The 23,667-nt window shown below is 42.0% G+C and overlaps 1 protein-coding gene across 1 annotated transcript; it reads left to right on the forward strand.

Annotated features, from left to right (window-relative positions):
* Positions 1 to 612: 612 nt before the first annotated feature.
* LRRC2 (leucine rich repeat containing 2) lies at positions 613 to 23,667 on the forward strand (the record flags this gene model as incomplete). Its single annotated transcript, XM_079712168.1, has 8 exons — positions 613 to 737; positions 6,935 to 7,142; positions 12,109 to 12,265; positions 16,701 to 16,837; positions 18,433 to 18,578; positions 20,214 to 20,369; positions 21,172 to 21,308; positions 23,618 to 23,667. 8 exons carry the CDS (start codon positions 613 to 615, stop codon positions 23,665 to 23,667), a joined length of 1,116 nt encoding a protein of 371 aa, XP_079568294.1.

A 23,667-nucleotide genomic window follows, 5' to 3' on the forward strand; every position in this document is an offset into this window, starting at 1 on the left:
TTCCTTGTGTTTGAGAAACCACATAAACAGAGATCAGCAGCTGTGAGGGTTCATGTCACAGGGGAAACCTACAGGACAAGTGCCCAGGCTGTGTGGTCAGTCCCAGGAGGAAAAGTGCTCAGTGGGGTTTGGTACAATGCTTGGTGCACTTAATGGTGGCTGGTGTTTAGCCTCAGATAACTGGTGTGTGTGTGTGTGTGTTTGTGTGTATCTTCTAATTAACTAATCAAACTTACCTCTGAGTACGTTACAACCTACTGAGAAGATCAGATGCCAGTAAATTCAATAGAATGGGGAACCACAAAGCTTGAGGGGGCTTCGGGAACCCACGTGTCAGCTGAGGGGTAGAGAGACAAGTGTGACATTCTAGAGGAGAGGACCCCAGTTGAGTGCTGAACTTTGACTTACAAACAAGAGTACTCTCAGACCTTAAGAACATTAGCAAGTGCCATCCTGGAAGAAACAAGGCATTTCATCATTATTGATGAAATTGATTCACTCATATTTTGTTTTAAAGTTCAAGTTAAAACTATTTTCTTCTGTGTGTGTATGAAGCTGACATATATATATATATATATAATTTTTTTTAATAGGTAACTTCATGCTCTTAAAATGGGGCATAAAGTGGTCGTATTCGACATTTCTGTCATCAGAGCCTTGTGGGAAACTCGTGTCAAGAAGCACAAAGCCTGGCAGAAGCAGGAGGCAGAAAGGCTCGAGAAAAGTGCATTGGAAAAGTATGTGTTCTCTGTACTTGCTCTGTAGCTCTTTAGCGAATAAGACAGGCTGCATTTGTGTTGTGGCGGGGGATGCCTTTCCTCCAAGATTTCTTCCTGTCCATGACACTTGCTCATTGGACTTCAGAATCTTCACGCTGTTGCCTACAATGAACATTCGATTACTATAACAGTAACACTCATAGCTATAAGGACCCACATACATTCCAGGTACTGTGCTAGGCATGGAAAAGACAGCAATGACACGACAAATTCCTCTACAGGAAATTTTGAAAGACCGCCTAGCTGCCCTCAGCAGTCTGATGCTGTCCACCCACATGACAACATGAGGCTGCTCTATGTCCTGCACTCAGCTCTCACCCGTTGAGCTGAACGTTAGATAAGATTCATTGTGTTGATGCAATTTTTGCTTGGATTGGAATGATGTGGTTTGACTACTGTCATACACTCATGAAGTATGAGTAAAAGAGAGTTACTGTGTATATGGAAACTAAGTTGAGGGCTTCGGAAAAACTATGTGTGTGATCAGTATGAACCACCCAATTGAATTAACACTGTACAAGACGGATAAAAGTACAATGAGCTAGAAAGGTTGCACATTCAGGTGGCTTTGCACGTCTGTAATTTTTATGCCCTGTGAGGAAACCCAAACTGGAAGTCTTGGATGATGTGTTATGGGTGTGGTTTATATTAGAAAGGCATAGTGGGATTCTAATTGGCAGACCCATTCTCAAAGGCGGTCCATGACCCTACATCAAATTGGCAAATTGTGACATATGTCTATGCTTTAGGTTAAAAACAAAATGTGTAGGATATGAATGTCTCTTTATTCTTGGTTCTCCACTTCTATGAACTATTTCGATCAAACAAATACCTATTCTGATCAGGCTTGATAATTAAGCTGCTACTGTAATTATTATGCTACTGTAATTAAGCATCACAGCTGTTCCAGGTGGTTATAATTATCCCCAGTCTGAAGACGAAGTTAGGACCTAAGTAACTTGCCCAAATTGACAGGGCTGGTAAATGGAGGATTTGGCCAAACCTTTCCCCCTATATAATGCTGTAATCACAGATAGCTGGACTGTCCTTTCACTTGCCACTAATATGAGATTATCCACTATGACATGAATCTTAAATTTAAGAATTGAAACCCTCAGACCAGGCAACACCCATGACAGAGGATCTTAGGGATCTACATGAGCATGAATTACACAAGGTCCCAGGACCCTATGAGCCCAAAGTGGTTCTCAGCCCTGCTCCAGCTTCCTCCCACCCCCAGGATCTGGGGTTACTCTAGGGTGGGACAACTTTCTGAATGGGGACCCAAGCCCTGGGAGGTTTATGGAGGTGTCTGTAGCTGAGGTAACCCCCTGTGGGTTCTGGGAACAGCAGCCACCTGCAGGAGCTTCGGTCTGAGAACCGTGCCCTGGAAGCCACTTTGCAGTCACATTTGACTCTTGATCTCTTTCTTCCATCGTGGTGCCAAATGGCTTTGTGTCCACATTCACACGTCTCATGTACACAGGGTTGGTCCTGCATTAGGCTCAGTGCCATGGGGCTTGTGCTGTGCCTTATCTTAACCTAAGAGAAAACTTCTTGGGAATTTGTTAGTGTTTTCTAGCTCAAGATATGAAAAACAGCCACCAAACTGGCTGGGTGGTGAGGAGGAACCGGGAGGGTGGCTGGAGAAATGTGATGTTCAGGAAGAAGCATTAATTTCCCAGGACCTGAAAAAATGAATATAGTGAATTTACCTTTTTCTGGCAGGTATTTCTGAAGTTTCATAATATGATTTATACTGTTGTTGTTAGGGCCATTTGAAGGTTACCCTTTAGTTTCTCAAAATTTGTTTCCTGGGCTTCCCTGGTGGCACAGTGGTTGAGAGTCCGCCTGCCGATGCAGGGGACACGGTTCGTGCCCCGCTCCGGGAAGATCTCACATGCCGCGAAGCAGCTGGGCCTGTGAGCCATGGCCGCTGAGCCTGCGCGTCCGGAGCCTGTACTCCGCAACGGGAGAGGCCACAACAGTGAGAGGCCTGCGTACCGCAAAAAAAAAAAAAAAAAAAATTTGTTTCCTGTGGGAAAGTTAATATATACATATATATATATATTTTTTAATTAATTTATTTATTCGGTTGCACTGGGTCTTAGTTGTGGCAGGTGGGCTCCTTAGTTGCGGCATGTGAACTCTTAGTTGAAGCATGCATGTGGGATCTAGTTCCCTGACCAGGGATTGAAACTGGGCCCCCTGCATTGGGAGCACGGAGTCTTAACCACTGGACTACCAGGGAAGTCCTGAAAGTTAATGTACTGATGAGTGCTTTGTATAAAAGGCAGTTACCTGGTTAATTTATTTTTTATTTTTTATTTTTTTTTTATTTTTTTTTTTGTTTTTTTTTTGTTTTTGCGGTATGCGGGCCTTTCACTGTTGTGGCCTGTCCCGTTGTGGAGCACAGGCTCCGGAAGCACAGGCTCAGCTGCCATGGCTCACGGGCCCAGCCGCTCCGCAGCATGTGGGATCTTCCCGGACCGGGGCACGAACCCGTGTCCCCTGCATCGGCAGGCAGACTCTCAACCATTGCGCCACCAGGGAAGCCCTACCTGGTTAATTTAAATGTACTAAACCAGGCAAAACTCTTTAGCTTGTTCTGTTACCTCACTTCATGGTATTTCATTTCGTAATACTGTATTTGTTTCATGAGGTATATACCAACACTTAAAAGTTATGAGTACAGAACATCACTCTACTTGAATGAAACTCAGTCATTTAGATGGAGAGATAGAGATGCTTTCGTTAGGCTCTAAGTGAGGAATTTTTCATCCAGTGAGGCTATTTGCCATCTAGACTAAGATTGTGGGCTCATTTCCTAAGGAAAGAGTATTTTATTTGCACACTTACTAATTTAATTAATAGAGCTCTAATGGCATTGTTTTGTATGTTTATCTTGTATTTGAAATACTACTAAAATTGACTTAAGAGGACGATTATTCAATTATATGGGCGATAAAGTATAAAGACAATGACATTTTATTTATGTTAATTACTCTCAAGGAAGAGAATGGATTTGTAAAAATAGTTTATATTCTCATTGTGACTTTCTCTAGGTTTCAAAGGGACTAAGACATCAAACATTTAAAACAGAAATCCAAAAAAGATTTGGTATTTAACTATTTTTTAAGTAGCGCATCTAATTTCCTTTTTCCCTCCACTTACGTTGGCTGTACCAAGATATGTGAAATAGTTACATCAATTTGTAATTTGTGATATAGGAAAGATGTGTTGGGTAGGGCTTAACCGGTATCATTTCATTACCTTGCTAGACTCTACCTTCAGGTTCAGTGTAAGAAATGAAGAAAGAAAATTTAGAGACATTAATCTGAAAAGTGCTCACTGAATACAAGAACTCGCTGTGGCTGTGCTGCTGGTTGTGAAAATTCTGGGAGGATTTCTTTTATTATTTCAATCAGTGTCTTGGATCTAGGGTCTGCCCTGTATCCCTGACTGCTACAGTCAGAGCTAGAGTTACAGGTAGATATTTAAACTTATTTTTATCATATGGTATTAAAAATATTTAAATTACACAGAAGAGCTAATAATGAAAAGCAAATCACCCCAAGCCCCTGCTAGTATTTCCCAGAGGACCTCACTTCTAACTCTTCCAGCACTTTCTCCTGGTATTAAATTCCTATTTCTCCATGTGCTGGTATTTTAAAATTTGTCTGTTTTATTACATTATTTGTAGACTTCATATGTAGATCCTGAAGCCCCAGGTAGTTGATTACCCAGTGCTTTTCCCCAGCTCAGCAACCTGTGACTAGGACCTGGGTAGGGTAGTAGCTGTGCTAGCCAATGCCATCAGCAAGATAGTCTTTTTCAAGTGCTCCTGTTCTCCTAGATTAATGGCAAGCACGAAACTCCACTGACACCAAGTGGTGTCTGAAGAGCAAAAAGTCTGATTAAGGGGGAAACATTTGCACATAGTCCTGGGGAACCAGCCCTGCAGAAATCTGGGATCAAGAACTCCAGGTAGACATAACAGCAAGTGCAAATACCCTGAGGCAGGGGTTTGCCTGGGTGGTTCAGGGAAGAACCAGGAGGCTAGAGTGACTGGGCCAGAAAAGGTAAGTGAGGGTGCAGTAGTGGATGAGGTCAGACAGGCAAAGGGAGCGCACAGATCCACAGGGCCTTGTAGGCCATAGTGAGACATTTGCTTTTATTGGGTGAAATGAGAAACCAATGAGAGGTATGGGCAGAGGCATGACATGGTGTGACTGACAGTCGCAAGCTCACTCAAAATGCTGGATGAGTTTAGACTGTAGGGAGGCAAGAGTGGTGCCTACATGAAGATGCTGGTGACTTGGACCAGGATGGGAGCAGTGAAGGTGGTGAGAAATGGTCAGATTCTGGTAGAAATGACCCTATTTGTTGATGGATTTGATGTGAGATATGAAAGAAAGCACAGAGTCAAAGATGACCCTGAGGTTTTTGACCAGAGCAACTGGCAGGCTTTTTCTAAGATGGAGGAAAAAGCAAGTTTTGCAGGTGAAGATCAGGAGTTTGGGTTGGAACATGTAAATTTGGGGGATGCCTTTTAGATATTCAGGTGGAGATGCTGGGAGGCAAGGAGGCTGGATTCATTGAGGACATCTTGGCTGGAGATATATAATTGCGCGTCATCGGCATATAGATGTATTTAACACCAAGAGACAAGAATGTCTGTAGACAAGAATGATTTGTATTGCTATCAATTTTCTACAAGTTAACTTCAATCTCTGCCGAGTTGTAAAATAGCTTAGTCAACGACAAAGGTGCATACCCCTATAGGATCAGATAAAATCCACCAAGTCTCCAGTATTCCAGAAAAAGGATATCCACCCGTCTCTTGCTTTTTTCAGCCTTACATTTCTTCTTACAATTGACAGTGCCTGGTAGTCCAGGCCAGGACTTTCCACATGCCCAGTCCTCAAAGATGTTTCTGCCCCAGACTCTTTCCTCTGTTCCTGCCCCTCCTGACCACTTGGCTCCTGGGCTTTCCTGCGACAACAGAGCCACTGTGATTCTAGTGCACTTTTCCTTCAGGTACCACCTGAGAGTTTCCATACTAGGACTGACCCTCTACTACAGGGTTTTTTGTTTTGTTTTGTTTTATTCATTCAGCATTTGTATTGCTTCAGGCCCTGTAAAGACCAGGGCTGCATCTGCAGCCTGTTTCTGAAAGAGTCCTCTTTTAGAAACCTGGGATCCTGCCTGTCACCAAGTCCCTGAGTTGGGCTGAGTAGGGCCCAGATGCCTTTCTGAGTGTGGAATGCACCAAGTTCCTATCCAAGGCAGGCTACCTTATTTTGAGACAATGTCTCTGTGTGATAGATTTGAAGGAAAACCACAACAAACCTTGTTTTTGTACCACATAGAATGTTAACCTGTTAAAGGCTCCAAGCAGATATCAAATCTCTAAATGGAGAAAGGCCCCCAGGTGCAAAACACTGTTCTAATGACGGTGTGGGCATCTGGAGGGTAGCAAGATGTGGTCCATCATGATGGAGCTTATGACCAAGCTGGGGGGATAAGACAACTATAAAATAATATGTCAGAGAAGTAGCAACAGGAAGGTGCTGGGAGTGATGGGGAGGCTGAGGAGTCCTGGGCCAGCTCCAGTGTCAGATTGGAACTGGAGTTTATGAATAATGGGTTCATCTGCTGGAGTGAAGTTTCCCAAGGTGGCTGATGGATGACCATCTAAAGTCGAATTTTATAAACTGGGGCTGCCTGTATATTTCTATCCATATGCTCCTGAAAGATCATCAGATTCCTGTGGCCTTGCATTTTTTAAAAATTTGGGTGTCACCTCATAATATCAAGGGATATTGTAATTAATCAAAGGCATAGGTAATTTTGGTAGAAATTTTAGCCATGTTAACTCACCTCCTCTACTTTTAAAGTCAGATTTGCTAATACTTCACAACTCTGAGGGTTTAAGATTCCCCCACACCCCATGTCCACCACAGCAGAGGACACAAGAAAGGAGGGGCGGAAGAGGGGGCGGAAGTGGAGGGGAGGGCTTGTCTCCTGCTGGGAAACTGCAGGTGGTGAGAAGGACTGCGCTTGCGCCTGCGCCCAGGTGGCCCGCCTGACTTCTCCAGGCAGGTGATGGCGATTCCCCAGGAGATAACCGAGACCTCTGCTGCCCGTTTTAGGATAAAGGAGGAGTGGAACTTCGTGGCCGAGTGCAGAAGGAAGGGCATCCCCCAGGCTGCGTACTGCAAGAATGGCTTCATAGACACCAGCGTGAGGCTTCTGGACAAGATTGAAAGGAGCTCCCTCGCAAGGCAGAGTGCAATTTCCAAGGAGAGAGACAAACGGAGCAGTGAGTTTGTGTTTGAACTTACGGGGGAGCACTGGAAGGTGAGTCCATGCGTTTCGGTCCCTACAGCAAGCATGCCGAGGCTCTTTGCAGCGCTGCGGCCGACGTCTGCTGCTAGGCTGAGCTCAGGCCGTTGACTTTGGCCCAGTGCGTGCTGCTGCTGTTGTCTTTAGAGAGCTTTTCCCCTGGATGCGGAGGAGCCATTGCCGGCTCTGAACCGGGTTCTCGAGTCTTTTCCGCGGTGAAAGACTGTGCAGTCTTGAAAAGAGCAGCGGGATCCCCTTGGATCCTTCCGACGCTGCGAGGGACTGGGACCCCAGCGGCTCCTCACGATGGCACAGCCTTTACGATGTTTGATTCTGGGAATTCCCTGGCGGCCCACGGGTTGGGACTCCGCGCTTCCATTGCCGAGAACGCGGGTTCAAACCCTGGTTGGGGAGCTAAGATTCCGCCAAGCCGCGGGGTGCGGCCAAAAAAACAAAAAAACAAATAACTTTCGATTCTGCCGCCTCCTCGCCACCCCTCCCCGCCCATTAAAAAGAACTCCTTGCCTTTTTTTTTTTTTTTAATGCTCTGAGCACTTGACTTGCTTAACACCCCTCTGTGGGCGGTGACTTTGCTGACTTGTCACAGAGTGTAGAGCCGCAAAGGAATTTCACAGACCCTTCAGCCAGTTTTCCTCTGAGTTTCTGAGGCCAGGACAAAGATGTGCCCTCTTTCTTGCCTCAGGTGTGTACAGGTGCTTCCTGCTCGCACTCCCCCAGGTTGCTGCTGGCTTGGAGAGGCATCTCAGGGCTGCTTGTGCTCTGATGTTTCTTGGTTGAAGCAGCACATGGTGTGTGTGCGCTGGGTGGCGGCACAAATGAGCTCGGGCTATCTTCCGTTCAGTGGGACAGAGTTGTCTGGGACCTGCCCTCCATCTCTTTTTATCCCATTTTGTGGCTGAAAGGACTCTGGACTAGGAGACCATATATTTTGGGTGACCCTTTCTTGGCCGTGTGACCTGAGGCTGTTTGCTCCATTTGTATACATTTTATCTCCTTCCCTGTTCAGTGCTGCTAATGCTTGCCTTGACCCCCTCTGAGGGCTGTTGTGAGGATTAAACGAGCGGATATTCTGTGACACTGTCTTGTTAGCGACACAGCCCTATAAAACTGGGAGAGACTATGACTGAAACCTCTTTGGTGGTCTTTCTCCCGCATCCGCATCATTGAGATCAGTGGATACGTGGATACTGCCTTTTCTGGGGCAAGAAGGAGGGCCTGTCTGGATTTCTAATTAAATACCGCTGGTAAATCATTCTCGTGTGCCGTGATCAAACACGATCCCAGCCCGCTTGGGGAACCTGTTGAGTCCTCTCCTCTCACAGCACCTTTGGAAAACCACTTTAAGGGGCATTTAGTGAGTGCCTAGTGTGGTTGGGGGATAGGAAGAGGGTTATGAGTCAGCAGGCTAGGGAGACCCCAGGGTGAACTATGTGGATGTTGCCTTCATTACTTACAGCCTTCTTGTCCCCTGCATTCGGTTCCCTGAGCTGGTACCTTATCCTCATGGGTACCCACCGAAGGCAAGACTCTGGGGCCTCAGGCATTCATTAGTATGAATTTCAGTTGCTGTTTTCCTTCCCCAGAGAGATTTGTGTTTCAGTCTTGCCTCTACTTAAGGAGTGAAAAGCTCCATTAAAGGATGTTCGCCGTCTTAGAGTGCTCACGGCAACGAGGGAGTTCTGGCCTCTAACATCACACCAGGCGGCAGGTCTGGCCTCTGCAGGAGGTCAGCAAGAGGTGGACAGGGCGGTGGAGCTTCTGGGGCCTTGGGAACTGGGTGGGGAGAGCTCCCCTGGGGTTCCTTGGAGCGGCTGTGGGGCTGTGACCTATGATTTGGGTACCCGATTAGGATGGGGGTGTCGGGGGTCAGGCATTCTTTGTGAGCTGGAAGCCCCCAGGCCCTGGGCTCTGCTCTTTCAGGGAGATTTCTCTAATTTTACTGAACAACTTTTCAATAGAAAATTTCACTTCTACTGTCAAGTTTGTTTGTTTTGTGAATGAATGAGTCCTGTAATGTGGCTTTATATTTCTACTTTTATGGATGAGTCTTAAATTTTCCTTTAAAAATTTTGTCCTGTTTTCATTTCATGGGGGCTGTTCTTACTTATCTTGGGATTGATAGCTTTTTTTGGAGGAAGTTTCCATCTTTCAGAGTCTCCTTTTTCTTTTTGGGGTGTTTGTGTTGGTCTTGTATGTTGGGACTCTCTGGGAGGTCTGGAGACATGGGGTGTCGGGAGCACTGAGAATCTGGAAGCTCCAAGTGTGTGTCAGGTGAGGGCTTCGTTTTTGGAGGGCGTTGCTATGGAGCCCCATGTCTCCAGCACGTTCCCCCCACCCCCCACCCCAGGAGTGCATATTTATGATTTGTCTGCAGCTGGTGAGTGCCCACAGAGAGGATCCTCTCACATCCTGCAGGCAGGGACAGGCCTGGCAGTCAGTGCTCTGGACAGAGAGGAGGGCTGGGTGGGGAAGTCTCAGCATCCATCACTCATCCTGTGGTTGCTGCCTCCCTCCCTAGATGTGCTTGATGGTCCCCAATCCAGACACTCTGTTTAATCCTTCAAGTGGATAAGCCTCAGTCTTCTACAGGGGCAGTAGTTCTGTGACATGGATGGGGAGGCAGAGATCTGGCCCTAGACTTTGAATTTGACCTCCTTCTTTTAGCCCTGCCTTCCGCCCTCACCTCCAGACATGCCTAGCTCTTCCACTTCCTGAGCCTCAGGAGCCTCTGGTGAGAAGTTCAGGTTGTGTCTCATTGTTCCTGCTGCTGCTGGTCTAAGGTTGAGCAGATCAAGGGAGGTGGGTTACCATCTTCCAGTTTTCCAGCTACCAACATTTTCCGGCTGTTGCCTCCCTTCTCTTTCTCTTTGCCCTCTGTAAGGTTTATATCTTCAAAAAATAATTCCTTTACTGTCATCTTTCATGGAATTTTAGAGAGGAGCAAAAGTGTATGTGTTGTGTTCAATCTGCCATCTTTACCCTGTTCCTTTTATGTTTATTTAACACGCTATCTTAAGATTTTCCCATGTTATTAAAAATAGTTATGGATATAATTTTAGAAGACATAATAACCTTTCCAAGTGTGCCATTATTGGAAGAGCAATATGAGAGAAGTTATTTATGAGACACAATAATTGCAAGCTTCAAAAGAGAGAGTGTTTTCATGCCGCGGAGCGGCTGGGCCCGTGAGCCATGGCCACTGATCCTGCGCGTCTGGGGCCTGTGCTCCGCAACGGGAGAGGCCACGACAGTGAGAGGCCCGCGTACCGCAAAAAAAAAAAAAAGAGAGAGTGTTTTTATGACTTAGGGTCAGCTCCCTGGTGCCCCAGCTCGTCATCTTGTCTCAGCGGCAGGAAACCCATCTGATCTGGTGTGGGTTGCATTCAGATCAGGATCAGGTGGTGCCGAGATGCGTTTGCCAGGCCCAGGTGCTGGGGGCAGTCACACAGGGCCCTATGCTGGGAGGGACCCTGTGCTTGATGTAATGCTCTGCTGTCACCATCTTGAAATTCTTAATTTTTAGAAGGGGCCTGCATTTTCATTTTGTACTAGTTCCTGAAACTATGTAGCCTGTCCTTACTCTAAGTGACCCATTTAAATGTCTTTGTGTTTCAGTGTCCCTCTTTTAAGTGGGCCTTAATCACGCCCACTCTGCCTATCTTATGGTACTGTTACGTGAAAGCATACTTAAGGTGAAAGTACTTTTGCAAGTTAAAAACTTAATCCACATATCCAATAGCAATGATCATAAAGCCCATTACAAGCACTAGGTACCAAGCAAGGGTCACTGTGGACCTTCTGATTGCTACCTCCACCCCACCCGACCTCTCCCCTGTACATTCCTGCCCCACTTTGCTGATGATGTGCTGTGGTCAGCTCTATGAGGTCAGGGGACATGCATGTCCCTCAGTGCTCAACACACCTTGTTGCAGTGGGGGCTCGTAATCCTGTGAAGTGAATTTCTTCACCTGGACAAATAGCCCCCTCTAAAGCCTTAAGCACTTCTCAACACCTTTACAATTTTATCCCAGAACACTAGAGCCAGGGGAGGCCCTGGATACGGCCGAGCTCCTCTCTGTCACTTCAGAAGTCAGGGCCCAGGGAGGCGGTGCCCCTAGAACATGGCTCGGCATCCAGGTCTCCACACTGTCTTTCTGGGCTCTTTCCCTGTTAAAGATTCATAAAAACATTTAGAAATTTGGCACAGCAAGTATTAGGTGTTTATCAAATATTTTAAAAAGCGATTAGTTTCAGAGCTGCCTGATTCCTTCTTGTATCTCTAGTGCCAAACATGAGTCTGCCTGGACATAACATGGCTCAAAAGATGTCTGCTTGATACAAACTACTATATATAAAATAGATAAACAACAAGATCCTACTGTATAGCACAGGGAACTATATTAAATATCTTATAATAAACTATAATGGAAAGGAATATGAAAAGGAATATATATATTCTTTTATGTATAACTGAATCACTTTGCCATACACCTGAAACTAACACAACATTGTAGATTAACTACACTTCAATAAAAAAAAAGATGTCTGCTGAAAAAAAAAAAGCAATTAGTACAGAGGAAGGGAAATGCAGCACACATTTTAAAATCTAAGACGTGGCCAGATTTTATTTTTAGAAAATGTTAAATCCATATGTTGTAAATAAATAATACATGTGTGGCTTTGGGTGGGAGCCTGGTTGTCAGTGTTCACTCGGCATTTGACTTTAATAGAATCATGAATTCATGGCCCTTTTGAAATTTGGCTAATCTGCTAGTGTGAGATTAATGACATCGGCAGCATCTTGCTTTCTTTTTTGGAATGGCTATAGAGCTGGCAGTTAAGCTCTCTCGCCTCTTGTTTTTGAAATAAATGCACATTTTCCTTGGCTCTGTGTGCTCTGCCTCTGAACTCTGACATACGGAGGAGCTAGTTCTGATCGATGGGATCCATTCTATTCCAGGAGCTCCCGGATTCCTTGAAGGAGCAGACGCACCTGAAAGAATGGCACATAAGCAATACCCTGATTCAGATCATTCCTAAGTATATCGAGCTGTTTCAAGCCATGAGGATTCTGGATCTGCCAAAAAACCAAATCTCCTGTCTTCCAGCTGAAATTGGTATGTTGCTTAGCTGGAGCCTTCAGGCCCCTTGTCTGGGAAGCAGGCAATACTGAGAATTCTTCCTCCTCCTGCTGCTGCAGGAAGTTGCTGGGCCGGGCTGTTTTGGGTGTTCCCAGAGCTGCTGGTTCGTGGCGTCCCCTCTGGATGTTGATGCCAGGGTCTCATCTGTGTAACTCAGCAGTACTGACATCTGGCAGTTTCTCAGAAACAAGTGTCATGAGTGAGCGGTGCTGTGTTTAGAAACTTTTTGTTTTTTCTTCCTTTTAGTTTTAGAAATGCAAACATGCAATAGTATATTTATTGTAAACATGAGACACAGTATATTGTTCCCACATATTAGTTTTAGAAATAAACATGCAATAATATATTTATTGTAAACATAAGATAACAGTATATTGTTCCCACATATTAGTCCATTGATAAGTTTAGTTTAGCTTATTGTATTAATTTGATCAAGGTTCTATTATTTTCAATCATTTTGTTGTTCACTTGCTTCACTGTAAGTGAAGTCCACAGCGATCATCATCACTGTTTCTCTTTGTCTTGTGTGTGAGGCACATAGTTGTGCTGGGCATATAGTTGTTATGATTCTTCTAAGACACTCAAGTCTTCTTGGAGACATATCATCCCCATAAACCTCAGTCATGAGCAGGGCAAAATAATTAAACATTCTAGAAAGAAATAAAATGTAAAGTCAACTCTCTCAGTAAGGATTGTTAACAGTTTCCTGGGTGTCAAAATTGTACACACAACCCATGTTCTTCTAGATATCTACATTGTAGCCATATCTATTTATAAATATGTGTTAAAATATATATGCGTGTTAAAAATATTTGTATACACATATGTTAAAGTATATGCACGCTAAACATATTTACATACAAGGGCTTACAGCATGTTCTCCAGCCTAAGCCTTGTTTCCCCTTATCATACCATGAAGGTGGGGGTGGACTCTAGGGTCAGGCTGCCTGGGTCTTTCACTTACTGGCAGGTCACCTTAGGCAGGTCACTCACTGGCTTTCAGTCTCCCTTTCTGTAAAATGGGGATAATAATCGTACCTACTTCACAAGGTTATTGTAAGGATTAAATAGTTAATACAAAGAAAGCATTTAGAGCAGATAAACCCCCAACATTTGCTAGCCACCTCCATCATCATCATCATCATTGCCTTTTTCTTAAGTTTTTTTAAAATTTTACTTTATTTATTTATACAGCAGGTTCTTATTAGTTATCTATTTTATACATGTGAGTGTATATATGTCAATCCCAATCTCCCAATTCATCCCACCACCACTCTATTGTTGTCTTTACATAAATGTTATTTTTCAATATCAGAATATCCAAACTTTTGTCATTCTCCCTAATGGCTAAGTGATGATTACGGCATGATTTATTTAACTTGTTCTTCAAATATTTTAAATTTAAACTAAGTAATTAGATACTAGGTCTGAGACTCTGAAGGTACGATTCTAGTCTGACTTTGAGTAACTTGGGCAAATACTTTAAAAAAACTCAGCTACAGGATGAGATAGTCAAGAAAGAGGACCATGGGAATGAAGAGTTTTGAGCTCTTTTCTGTTGGATGGCTGTATTTTGTAAAGGAGGTGGAGTTGGATCTCTTACAGTGCTGTCTTAGAGAACTACTGAGCATTGGCTGAGCAGAGGGGGTGCGGGGAAAGTGGTCACCAAATGGGGTGTTCTTTTTCTCATTATCAGGACAATTATTTCTGACATTTGACATCAAGGAATTAAGCATGGCAGTGGGTGGTCCTCTTAACTCCTTTGTGGAACTCCTGAGGAAGTATCATTAAATGGGTTTAAAATAGCTAATTATTGAAATCATTTAATAATGTTTACTCAAATAATTTCAAGTACGTAAATTCCTTAAGGTATTCCTTGGGCTCTAGAAACAAGAAGCCTCTGGACAACAAATTGTGCCTCAGTTGGGTTATATTCCCCTCACTGGAAATTAGGTCTGAGGGCCTTGGGAGAATGAGCTATAAGTAGGGAGATTTCATTTCAGTTGGAAAAGATCCTGGAACATTCTAGGAAGGGATGGACTCATTAGCTATTTAGAAATATAACGTGCTGGAGCTATGACACCTGTCTTAGTCTGTTCAGTCTGCTTTAAAAAAAATACCACAGACTGGGTGGTTCATAAACAAAATAAATTTATTGCTTGCAGTTCTGGAGTACGAGATCAGGGTGCCAGCATGGGGGGCTGAGGACCTTTTTCTGGGTTACAGACTTCTCGGTGAATCCTCACATGGTGGAAGGGGCCAGGGAGCTCTGTGGGATCTTTTTACAAGAGCATGAATCCCATCGTGGGGACTCCACCCTCATGACTTTCTCCAAACCTGATTACCTCCCAGAGACCCCACCTACTAACAACATCACCTTTGGGCATTAGGATTTCAACATACAAATTTTCAGACCATAGCAGTGCCTTAAAAGTTTTATTTTAGTTTTTGTGACATGGGACCCTTGTCACACCAAAAAACTGTTTTTTCCAGAACCTCAAGCTCATGGTGCTTGAAGATAATGCTGTTCACCACATCTGATGGAGACAATTGAGCCCATCTCAGATGAATAATGCCAAGTTCTTACCAGGATGTTTCTATAATGAGATCAGGCATTGTGGAAATAAGTGGCATGGAGAACAACAATTTGAATACAAACATATATAATTTCTTAGTGTCTATACATTATTAAAATGTTATATTTGAGACAGACTTTCTAAAGCTATTGCTTTTCCTTTGAGCTAGGAAAGTTACTTTTTCTTTGAGCTAGCTAGAAGGAGCTCATATACAGCTTTCTCTCCAGTTACCTCATCTTCTCTTTGCATCCCCTCATGATAAACAAATGCATATACAGTTGGTATAAATGTGTCCCTAATGCAAATGCCTCCATCAACCACATCAGGTAACTCTTTAATAGATAAGTTTACTCTCCTGTGTCTGGAAACTAGACAGCTTCGAACATTCACACCATCTATGCCAATCTTCTACTTTCCTTATTTAAAGAAGGATTGTGCAATACACTGTCTTACCGAAGCTGGGGCTGTGGTGATCATTAGTCTGATCACATGCTCTCCAGTCCTCCCCAGAAAAGCAGTCTTTCCTTATTTTTTATTAGCCCCCATATCCATCGTGCTATTTTGACACCAATAGCTGACTGTAAGGTTGCAGTGTATACCAGGTGGGTAAGTTAGAGGGGCCACTGATTTCCACAGCATCACCATTATCTTCTAACAGTGAGACCACCAAAGTTGACTCAGAAGTGGCCCTGCCTCCAATATACTGTCTTTGTATGTTTCCCTTTCTCATTCATAAAATGGCAGGAGGGCTTCCCTGGTGGCGCAGTGGTTGAGAGTCCGCCTGCCGATGCAGGGGACACGGGTTCGTGCCCCGGTCCGGGAAGATCCCACATGCCGCAGAGCGGCTGGGCCCGAGAGCCATGGCCGCTGAGCCTGCGCGTCCGGAACCTGTGCTCCACAACAGGAGAGGCCACAACAGTGAGAGGCCCGCGTACCGCAAAAAAAAAAAAAAAAAAAAAGGCAGGAAATTTGTATTTTGAGTGCCTGCTCTGCAAAAGGAAACAATAATTTTGGTTTTCTAATTCTTAAAATTAGGTTAAGAATGTTAAGGTATTCAATGCCTTAGAACATGCGTGACATGATTTTTGGAATATTAAATATATTTACTCTTGTGCTAGTTTCTGGTTTGGAATTGGTCATGTATTTATTCAATCAAGACAGAATTGGGATTCAGTGTTTCTCCATCAATCCACTTATTGCCTGATATTCTTAGTGTGTTCGCTTCCTGCCTGTGAAATGGACTTAGGCTTTTTTAAAGCATATTCTTTAGGAAGCACGATACATCATAATTAGTAAATGCAAATCTGAAGCCAAAGATAAATGAATTACATGCAGCCTATAAACAATGACTCCTTGTTTGAGTCATTTAGCACGTACATAGAGGTTCGTGTGTATTTCAGTACCTAGCTCACTTCCCATTAGAGTCCACCAATAGGCCATAGCTTGTCACTGTGCTTCCTAGGAACTGGACCATTTCAAAGCCATTACCTGTTACTTCATTCATCATGTGATTTCAAAGGGGTTTGCGCTCTGTGGGTACTGGGCCCTGACCCAGTCTACATAGGGGACAAATCCCCCACTCTCACCTAGCCTGTAGTTTCACAAAGGGTTAAACAGATAAAGAAAAAGCAAAAAACGCTCTGCAAGGACCAAAATGCTCAGGATAAAAGATGAGCAGACATTCAATCAGAGTGCTTAAAAAACAAACACAGAATTATGTTTAATGCCTTTCCCACCATCATTTATACAAATGTTTTACATCTTCGTTTTGCTTTTTGTCCTTAAAAGACCTTAATGGACCTACACCATGCATGTTGTTTTTTTTCTGATGACAGGTCGTTTGAAGAACCTGAAGGAACTCAATGTGCGTTTCAACCGTCTGAAGAGCATTCCTCCAGAACTGGGAGACTGTGAAAATCTAGAGAAACTGGATTGTTCTGGAAATCTAGAATTAACTGAGCTCCCCTTTGAAGTAAGAAAGAAAATGTTTGCACTATGATTTACTTTTATTTGGTTTATGACATGGAATGATCTGTAGCATGGGGAAGAATTTTAAAAGATGAAATTCGTTTTTATTTATATCACTTTTCCTGACATTTTAATCACCCTAAACCAGCTATTATCAAGTCTTTAAAAATGTTCTTACACTCGGCCACAATCTGAATTTAAGTTCAAAAAAGCTATCAAAGGAAAACTAGGCAAAAAATCCTATTTTCATGCAATATATTTTTATTTAATGCCTATTTAATATATGATGCCTGTTGTCTGTAATGCAGATCCTGATTTATTTATCCATAATGGAGGAATAAATTGAAAACTGTTGGAAATAAATAAAGGGGATAAAATTTAAAAATGTATATACTCGTAACAAAACTTATAGATAACTAAAGCAGTTCTACAGATAGGATTTGAGAAGTCCATTAATTTAAAAATATCCATTAGTTTCTTTTTGTCTGTATTCATTGGGGAAATGATTTTAAATTACTTTTCTGATAAAACAGAACATATGAAAGTGAACAGTTTTTATTGCCAGATAAAACTCAACAAGGTTCTTGTGCTTGAAGAGAGAGAGATGGATCTCACAAATTCTGCTGGTAATGAATAGGCTAAAAATAGTATCGCTGGTGAGGCTCTGACAAGGCCGTGGCCACTGATTCTATCTAGTCCTAGAAGGCGTATTCTTCTCCTTTCCTGAAAACTTCCGGGTGGGAGGAAGACGCCACTTCCACTCTTAGCACCCATGTCACCCAGGAAATCCTGGGCAGTGGTCCCGGTGAGGGTGCACAGCCAGGACTCAGGATTCCCCACACAAGCTGCTTGTCCCCCAGTCCTCCCCATCTGAGAGAGGGGCCCAGTCCTCTCTCAGATGTGCAGGCTGGAAGCAAGCAAACTCACCTTTGACCTCTCTTGCTCCCATGCCCCATGTCCACTCCATGAGTAAGTCCTGCTGGGCATGCCCTTCAGAGTAACGGGAGATTTCTGATCATTTGCCACATCACTTTACCAGTTCACATGTGAGTCTTCTGAAGATTTGCCAAAACCCATTAAGACAGTCTTCCCCAGGTCATCCTACTCTTTGAGGCTTGCACTTTCTGTCTTCTCTGACTTTGCACATGTTGTTCCCCACCTGGAGTTTCCTCCCCTACCTTTCCATCTGTCAGGGAACCTCAGGACCCAATTCAAATACTCCATTCTCTGTGAAATCTTTCCTGACCCCTGACCCTCACCTCACTGTGATGTTGGGCAGATTAACCACTTCTTTCTTTGTGTTACTGAACATTGCAAATTGGAAACTTCACACTAGTTCTTACTAAATAAAATTGCATTGCTTGTTTATGAAAGTATAAACTCCTCAAGGGTAGCCACTGTGTGCTTTTCATCCTAGCACCCTCAGCGTGTAGCACAGTGAATGACACCTAGTAGATGCTCAACGTACATACTGTATTGATCTTGTTTGCATATGTTCATAGAAATGCCTTTGGGAAGAGACATCAATCTCAAAATTATTAGTTGAACTTAATTCCAACTCTTAAAAAGTAATTCGAATATTTTGTTATTCCTTCCTAGTTAAGTAATTTGAAGCAAGTTTCATTCGTAGATATCTCAGCAAACAAGTTTTCCAGTGTCCCGATCTGTGTCCTGCGGATGTCTAATTTGCAGTGGTTGGATATCAGCAGCAATAACCTGAGTGACCTGCCACAAGACATAGACAGGTAGCTACTTGCATTCTGAAGGTGAGGTATATGAATTAGTCACTAACATTTTAAACACACATAACACGTGAATGTTCTCTGAGATCAGCTAATTTTCCAGAGTTTCTTGTTTCCAGGAAATCAGTTTGATTCTTTATAGAATAAGACAATTCCCAGTCTGCACCATACATATACATGTACAGTTGACCCTTGAACAACGAGGTGGTTAACCTGCATGTAATTTCTAGTCAGCCTCCGTACCTGGGGTTCCTCTGCATCTGTGAATTCAACCAACCATGGACCCATGCAGTACTGTAATGTTTACTACTGAAACATATCTGCATATGAGTGGACCCGCACAGTTCAGACCTGTGTTGGTCAAGGGTCAACTGTATATATATATATATATATATATATATATATACACACGTACATATATATATATACACACACACACATATATGTGTGTGTGTGTATACATAAATGTGTGTGTATATATATATATATGTATATATATAGTTTGAACACATCTTTAATTTACTTTAGTTCTCAATAGAATGGAGCCATTAACTTTCCTTTCCTCCCCAGAAGTAGAAAAGTAAATTTATTATGTATGGAATCAAAACATATTATTCTATTTGGGATATCAGGATAATTTTTATTAGTTTCATTTGCTGTTTTGATTGATATGCTTAGTAATGTCTTCAAATTATATCCTTACAGCTATTTCTTGTTTAAAAAGTAACTATTATACTAAATCATGTAAGATTCCTTCATTCATTCATTCTACCAGTATTACTAGGCAGGCCCAGAGAGTGGGCTGGGTTCAAAGTAATAAATGAAACAAACTGTCTGGCTTCTTGGAATCCACAGTCTTCGTTATAAAGTAGCATAAGTAAGCTATTGGGACATAGGCACTGAAAATGGCTTGGTCCTGAATGCTGTCTCATATGACCTTTCTCTACTCCTGGTACATATGATGTGTATGGATGCTTTCCTGGTTTATGAGGCTAACTGGGAATTGTTTTAGTTTGAAACACAAGGGGAACTTTGTGATATATTTTGTGGGATCAGTCAAAATTTTGCAAATGAATGAAAGAAAAAACTAGAGAGAGGGGCACTGAATTAGAACAAAATGGAAAACAGAGTAAAACATATTTGGAGCATATTTTTCTCATTTCCTTTTCACTCTGCAGGTTTATTCCTGTTTTAAAGTTAAAATATGATGAGAGAAGAGTAACTGTTTTCAAGACATACAAAAGGAAATATGTTGCCAAAATTTGTTTATTCTCACTCCAACTCTAATATGATTTCTTTCCCATGACCTGTTAACCCTTGGGAATGCAGTAGACACTTGAATATATTGATTTTTTAAGTTCCATCTTGGCCTACTGTATATTGTGTAATTTGCTTATCCTGCTGCTATATCTCTGCCTTCAACTGTCAATTAAGTCAGTAAGAACTTAAAAAAGAAACCCAAATCATGTCACCCGGCATGACTTTATTCATTTAAATTGTAAAGTTAGTTTATTCTTATGAGTCACTTAAAAAATAAACTAACTAGGGATTTCCTACTAGAATTTATTTATAATTCACTTTGGTTTTCTTGCTATGAGGCTAAGTCCTTGTGTTCTAATCCCTTTTACATCTTCTTAGGCTACTAGAACTGCAGACCTTTCTCCTGTATAAGAACAAGCTGACCTACCTTCCCTTTGCCTTGCTTAACTTAAAGAAGCTCACCTTGTTAGTCGTCAGCGGGGACCACTTGGTGGAGGTCCCGACAGCCCTTTGTGACTCATCTACATCTTTAAAGTGAGTAGACAGAGAGCCCAGTAGAGACCCATTCAGACACAAGGGAAGAGCAAGAAGCACCTGGAACCTGGGTGCCCGTCTCAGGAACCAGATTAGATGGTTCTCGTACTCTGAGAACAAGAAGTTCTGGTGCCTTCTTACAGGATTTTGAAGTTTTTGGCCAATGGCATGGGGAGGTAGAGCTCAGAGCATTTCTGGACAAATGCTACCTGCTGGTTGAAGGCACCAGGGCTCCCTGGTCGGATACTCAGCACTCCCATCACTGCTGGCCTGGATGGGTCAGTGACTGTTGAATCTTTCAAAATTGTGAAGAAATTAGATCAAATGCCACTTTGGATTGTCTCCTTTAGCTTCTTTTTTTGTCACAGTAGTCCATCTTTTAAATACCTTCTTGGTGGGGATTTTGTGAGTCCTTTACAATGTAGCCACATCATTTTAGAGTTTGATGTCACTAATTGGGAGTAATACCAAACAAACATAGTAAGACATCATATATGACGGGGAGACTAAATGTTATTGTTCACCTCATGGCTTCCTGCCCGCTGTCCTCTGTGGCTAAGTAACTGTCATTTCCCCATCAAGCCTCTGTACAGTCTCTGCTGTAAACTGACTCCATAATCCTGTTGGATTATTGCACAGTAGAATTCCACTGGTGACACATATTATATGGTTAGCTGTGACTTCTAAGAAGAAGTGAGAACTTGGGATTTAACACCACAAAGGTTGACTTCTTCTGAGAGGATTTTTGCACAATACAAATACATAGGTGAAAATGTGATATTTTCCATACTCTCTTGAATAGATTTGTAAGTTTTATGGACAATCCTATTGAGAATACCCAATGTCAAGATGGTAATGAAACGATGGAAAGTGAACAAGATCGCCAACATTTTGATAAAGAATTTATAAAAGCCTATATTGAAGATCTTAAAGAAAGAGGTAGGTTACTCATATTCAAAATTATTTAAAATGAGTGTATAGTATTCCATTCACTCATGCAACACATTTATTGCTATAAGTCAAACTGACAAAAAGTTAATTGGTTAGGGACAATAACCAATAAATAAAAATAATTTGTAAATTATTTTTCTATTTACCAAAAAAAGAAAAAAGATACATTGCCTTTCCTTAAATAATGAAATTTTCCTAGTGCATTAGCATGCTTAATACATCTACAACCATGTGACAGAGAGGCTGGGAAACAAGCTCTTAAAATGTGAAGATTGTGTTACTAACTTTACATGGCTTTTCAATGAAATGATATTGATAAAACAGTATTCTAGTTAATGGGAAAAGAAGATTCCATGTCAAAATCCATTTAAATTCAACTTTAAAAAAAGTCATCTCGTATAAATCAAGGTACACCTATGTAAAAATCACAAAAGGAAAAAACAAGATGGCAGATTAGTAAGTAGATGCATTTAGTTTTGGTTTCCTATAGGATGGTGAAGATACAGAGAAACAGGGCGGTCACAGTACCTCAGGAAAGGGCTGAGAATGAAGTGTTTTCCCCAGTGGCTATTTCCGAAGTGTTTCAGAAGCCTTAGAACCCCTTCCTTCTGTCACATCTAGACACAGGAAAAGGCATAAATCAGCCTTTGTTCTTCTAATCCCCACCTCTTTTCTGGGTGTGGATGCCTGCAAGTTACCCCTTAATTTTTCAGGTCTCTTTTTCTGATAAGCCGGGTGCAGACCTGAAAGAAAGATGTCACACATGTGAGTTTAGGGAGGAGGTAGCCCTAGCCCCCAAGACTTTGAAGACAAGTACCTGGGGGCAGGTTGCATCAGTCACACTCAGAAAACATGCATGTGAGCAAATTCCTCCCTCCGTAGTAGGTGTCCGAAGATGATGAGTCACATTCAGATACTCAGCTGTCTCATGACATCAATGAAAAATACCATTTATTGGCAAATTAAAAATTTTCCAATTAGATTAAGAAAATTTCTATACAGTTACCTCTGATCTGTTTGTCCATCCCTAATTTTGCATGCTGAAATATTATGAAATAAATTAGAAATTTATGTTAAACATGAAACTGAAATAACAGGACCATTTATTTATCAAAATTTATCTTTGGGTCATATAACTTTCCTCTTGTGAAAAACCTTCTTGTATTTTATTCATTTCTTCATAACTGTATTATAGTGCTATTATGTAAAAATGCAAGAACAAATTAGAGAAAATAAGTATTAATCTTTCGATCTGTGTGGCCAGCAATAAAATAATTTGATTTTCAAAGTTAACTTTAGTAATGATAGATTTTGATTCCATTCATTTATTTCTAAATAATTATCATAACTCTATCTTTCACATATTCATAGTAGGTTGAACTAAATGATATTGCCAATATTCAGCTGGTTTTGACCTACGAAAATGGTGATTTCTTAATAGTTCAACCTATGCTGGACATATGCTTTGAATTTTTTTAAGTTTGTTTCTTTTTTCTTCATCATGTTGTCTTCTCTCTTTTTCCTCCTTCCCCATAAGACTAATATCTGAGTTAGAGAGTTCATCACTCTAAGGAAAAAAAGTAGATTTAGTGAGTCTACATGGACATCCAACCTGATACGATTCAAGAATGATGAGGAAGTGAAGCCCCTCTCTGGTTCTCAAACTTTAGTGCACATGAGAATCAGCTGCAGGCCCCACTCTCAGAGTTTTTGAGTCATCAGGTCTGGATGGGGCCTGAGAAAGTACATTTCTAACAAGTTCCCAGGTGATACTGATGCCTTGAGTCTGAGAAACACACCTTGAGAACCATTGGTATAGACCATACTTTGACAAAAATTGGCTGTGAAGAGAGAGAGAGAGTGGGGAGTAACCAGTTGGAAGAGTAAGAATGATAAAAGCGTTATTAATAAGATGGTGCTTCATTTAGGAATAGCCCAAACTTCTCTTGTAAACCATATTCCCTTCCACCTGGCATCCCCAGTCCCAAATCCTTGGCCATCTATTTCTGTTTTGTCAACTTTTATTATTTTAGGATCATACAGTTTCCAAGATGTTGATGTAGCTGTGTGAGTTGGTTGGAAAGATTGCAAAAGAATGAGAGTTAATAATAATGTATTCTTCTTAGATCTAAATATCTCTAACGCCAGACTATACATTTGAGGTGGTTGACTTAGTGGTAATAAATGCATTTATCTCTATACTTGAAGTATGTAGTGGCAATAATTTGTGTTTTGACGTAGTTACACTTCATAATAAAATGGGGAATGGTTGCGTATATATTTTCTTTTTGTTACAGAATCTGTTCCCAGCTATGCCACTAAAGTATCTTTCAGCCTTCAGCTTTGA

This window comes from Hyperoodon ampullatus (genome assembly GCF_949752795.1).
Source record: "Hyperoodon ampullatus genome assembly, chromosome: 10".
In the NCBI taxonomy this organism is placed as follows: domain Eukaryota; kingdom Metazoa; phylum Chordata; class Mammalia; order Artiodactyla; family Ziphiidae; genus Hyperoodon; species Hyperoodon ampullatus.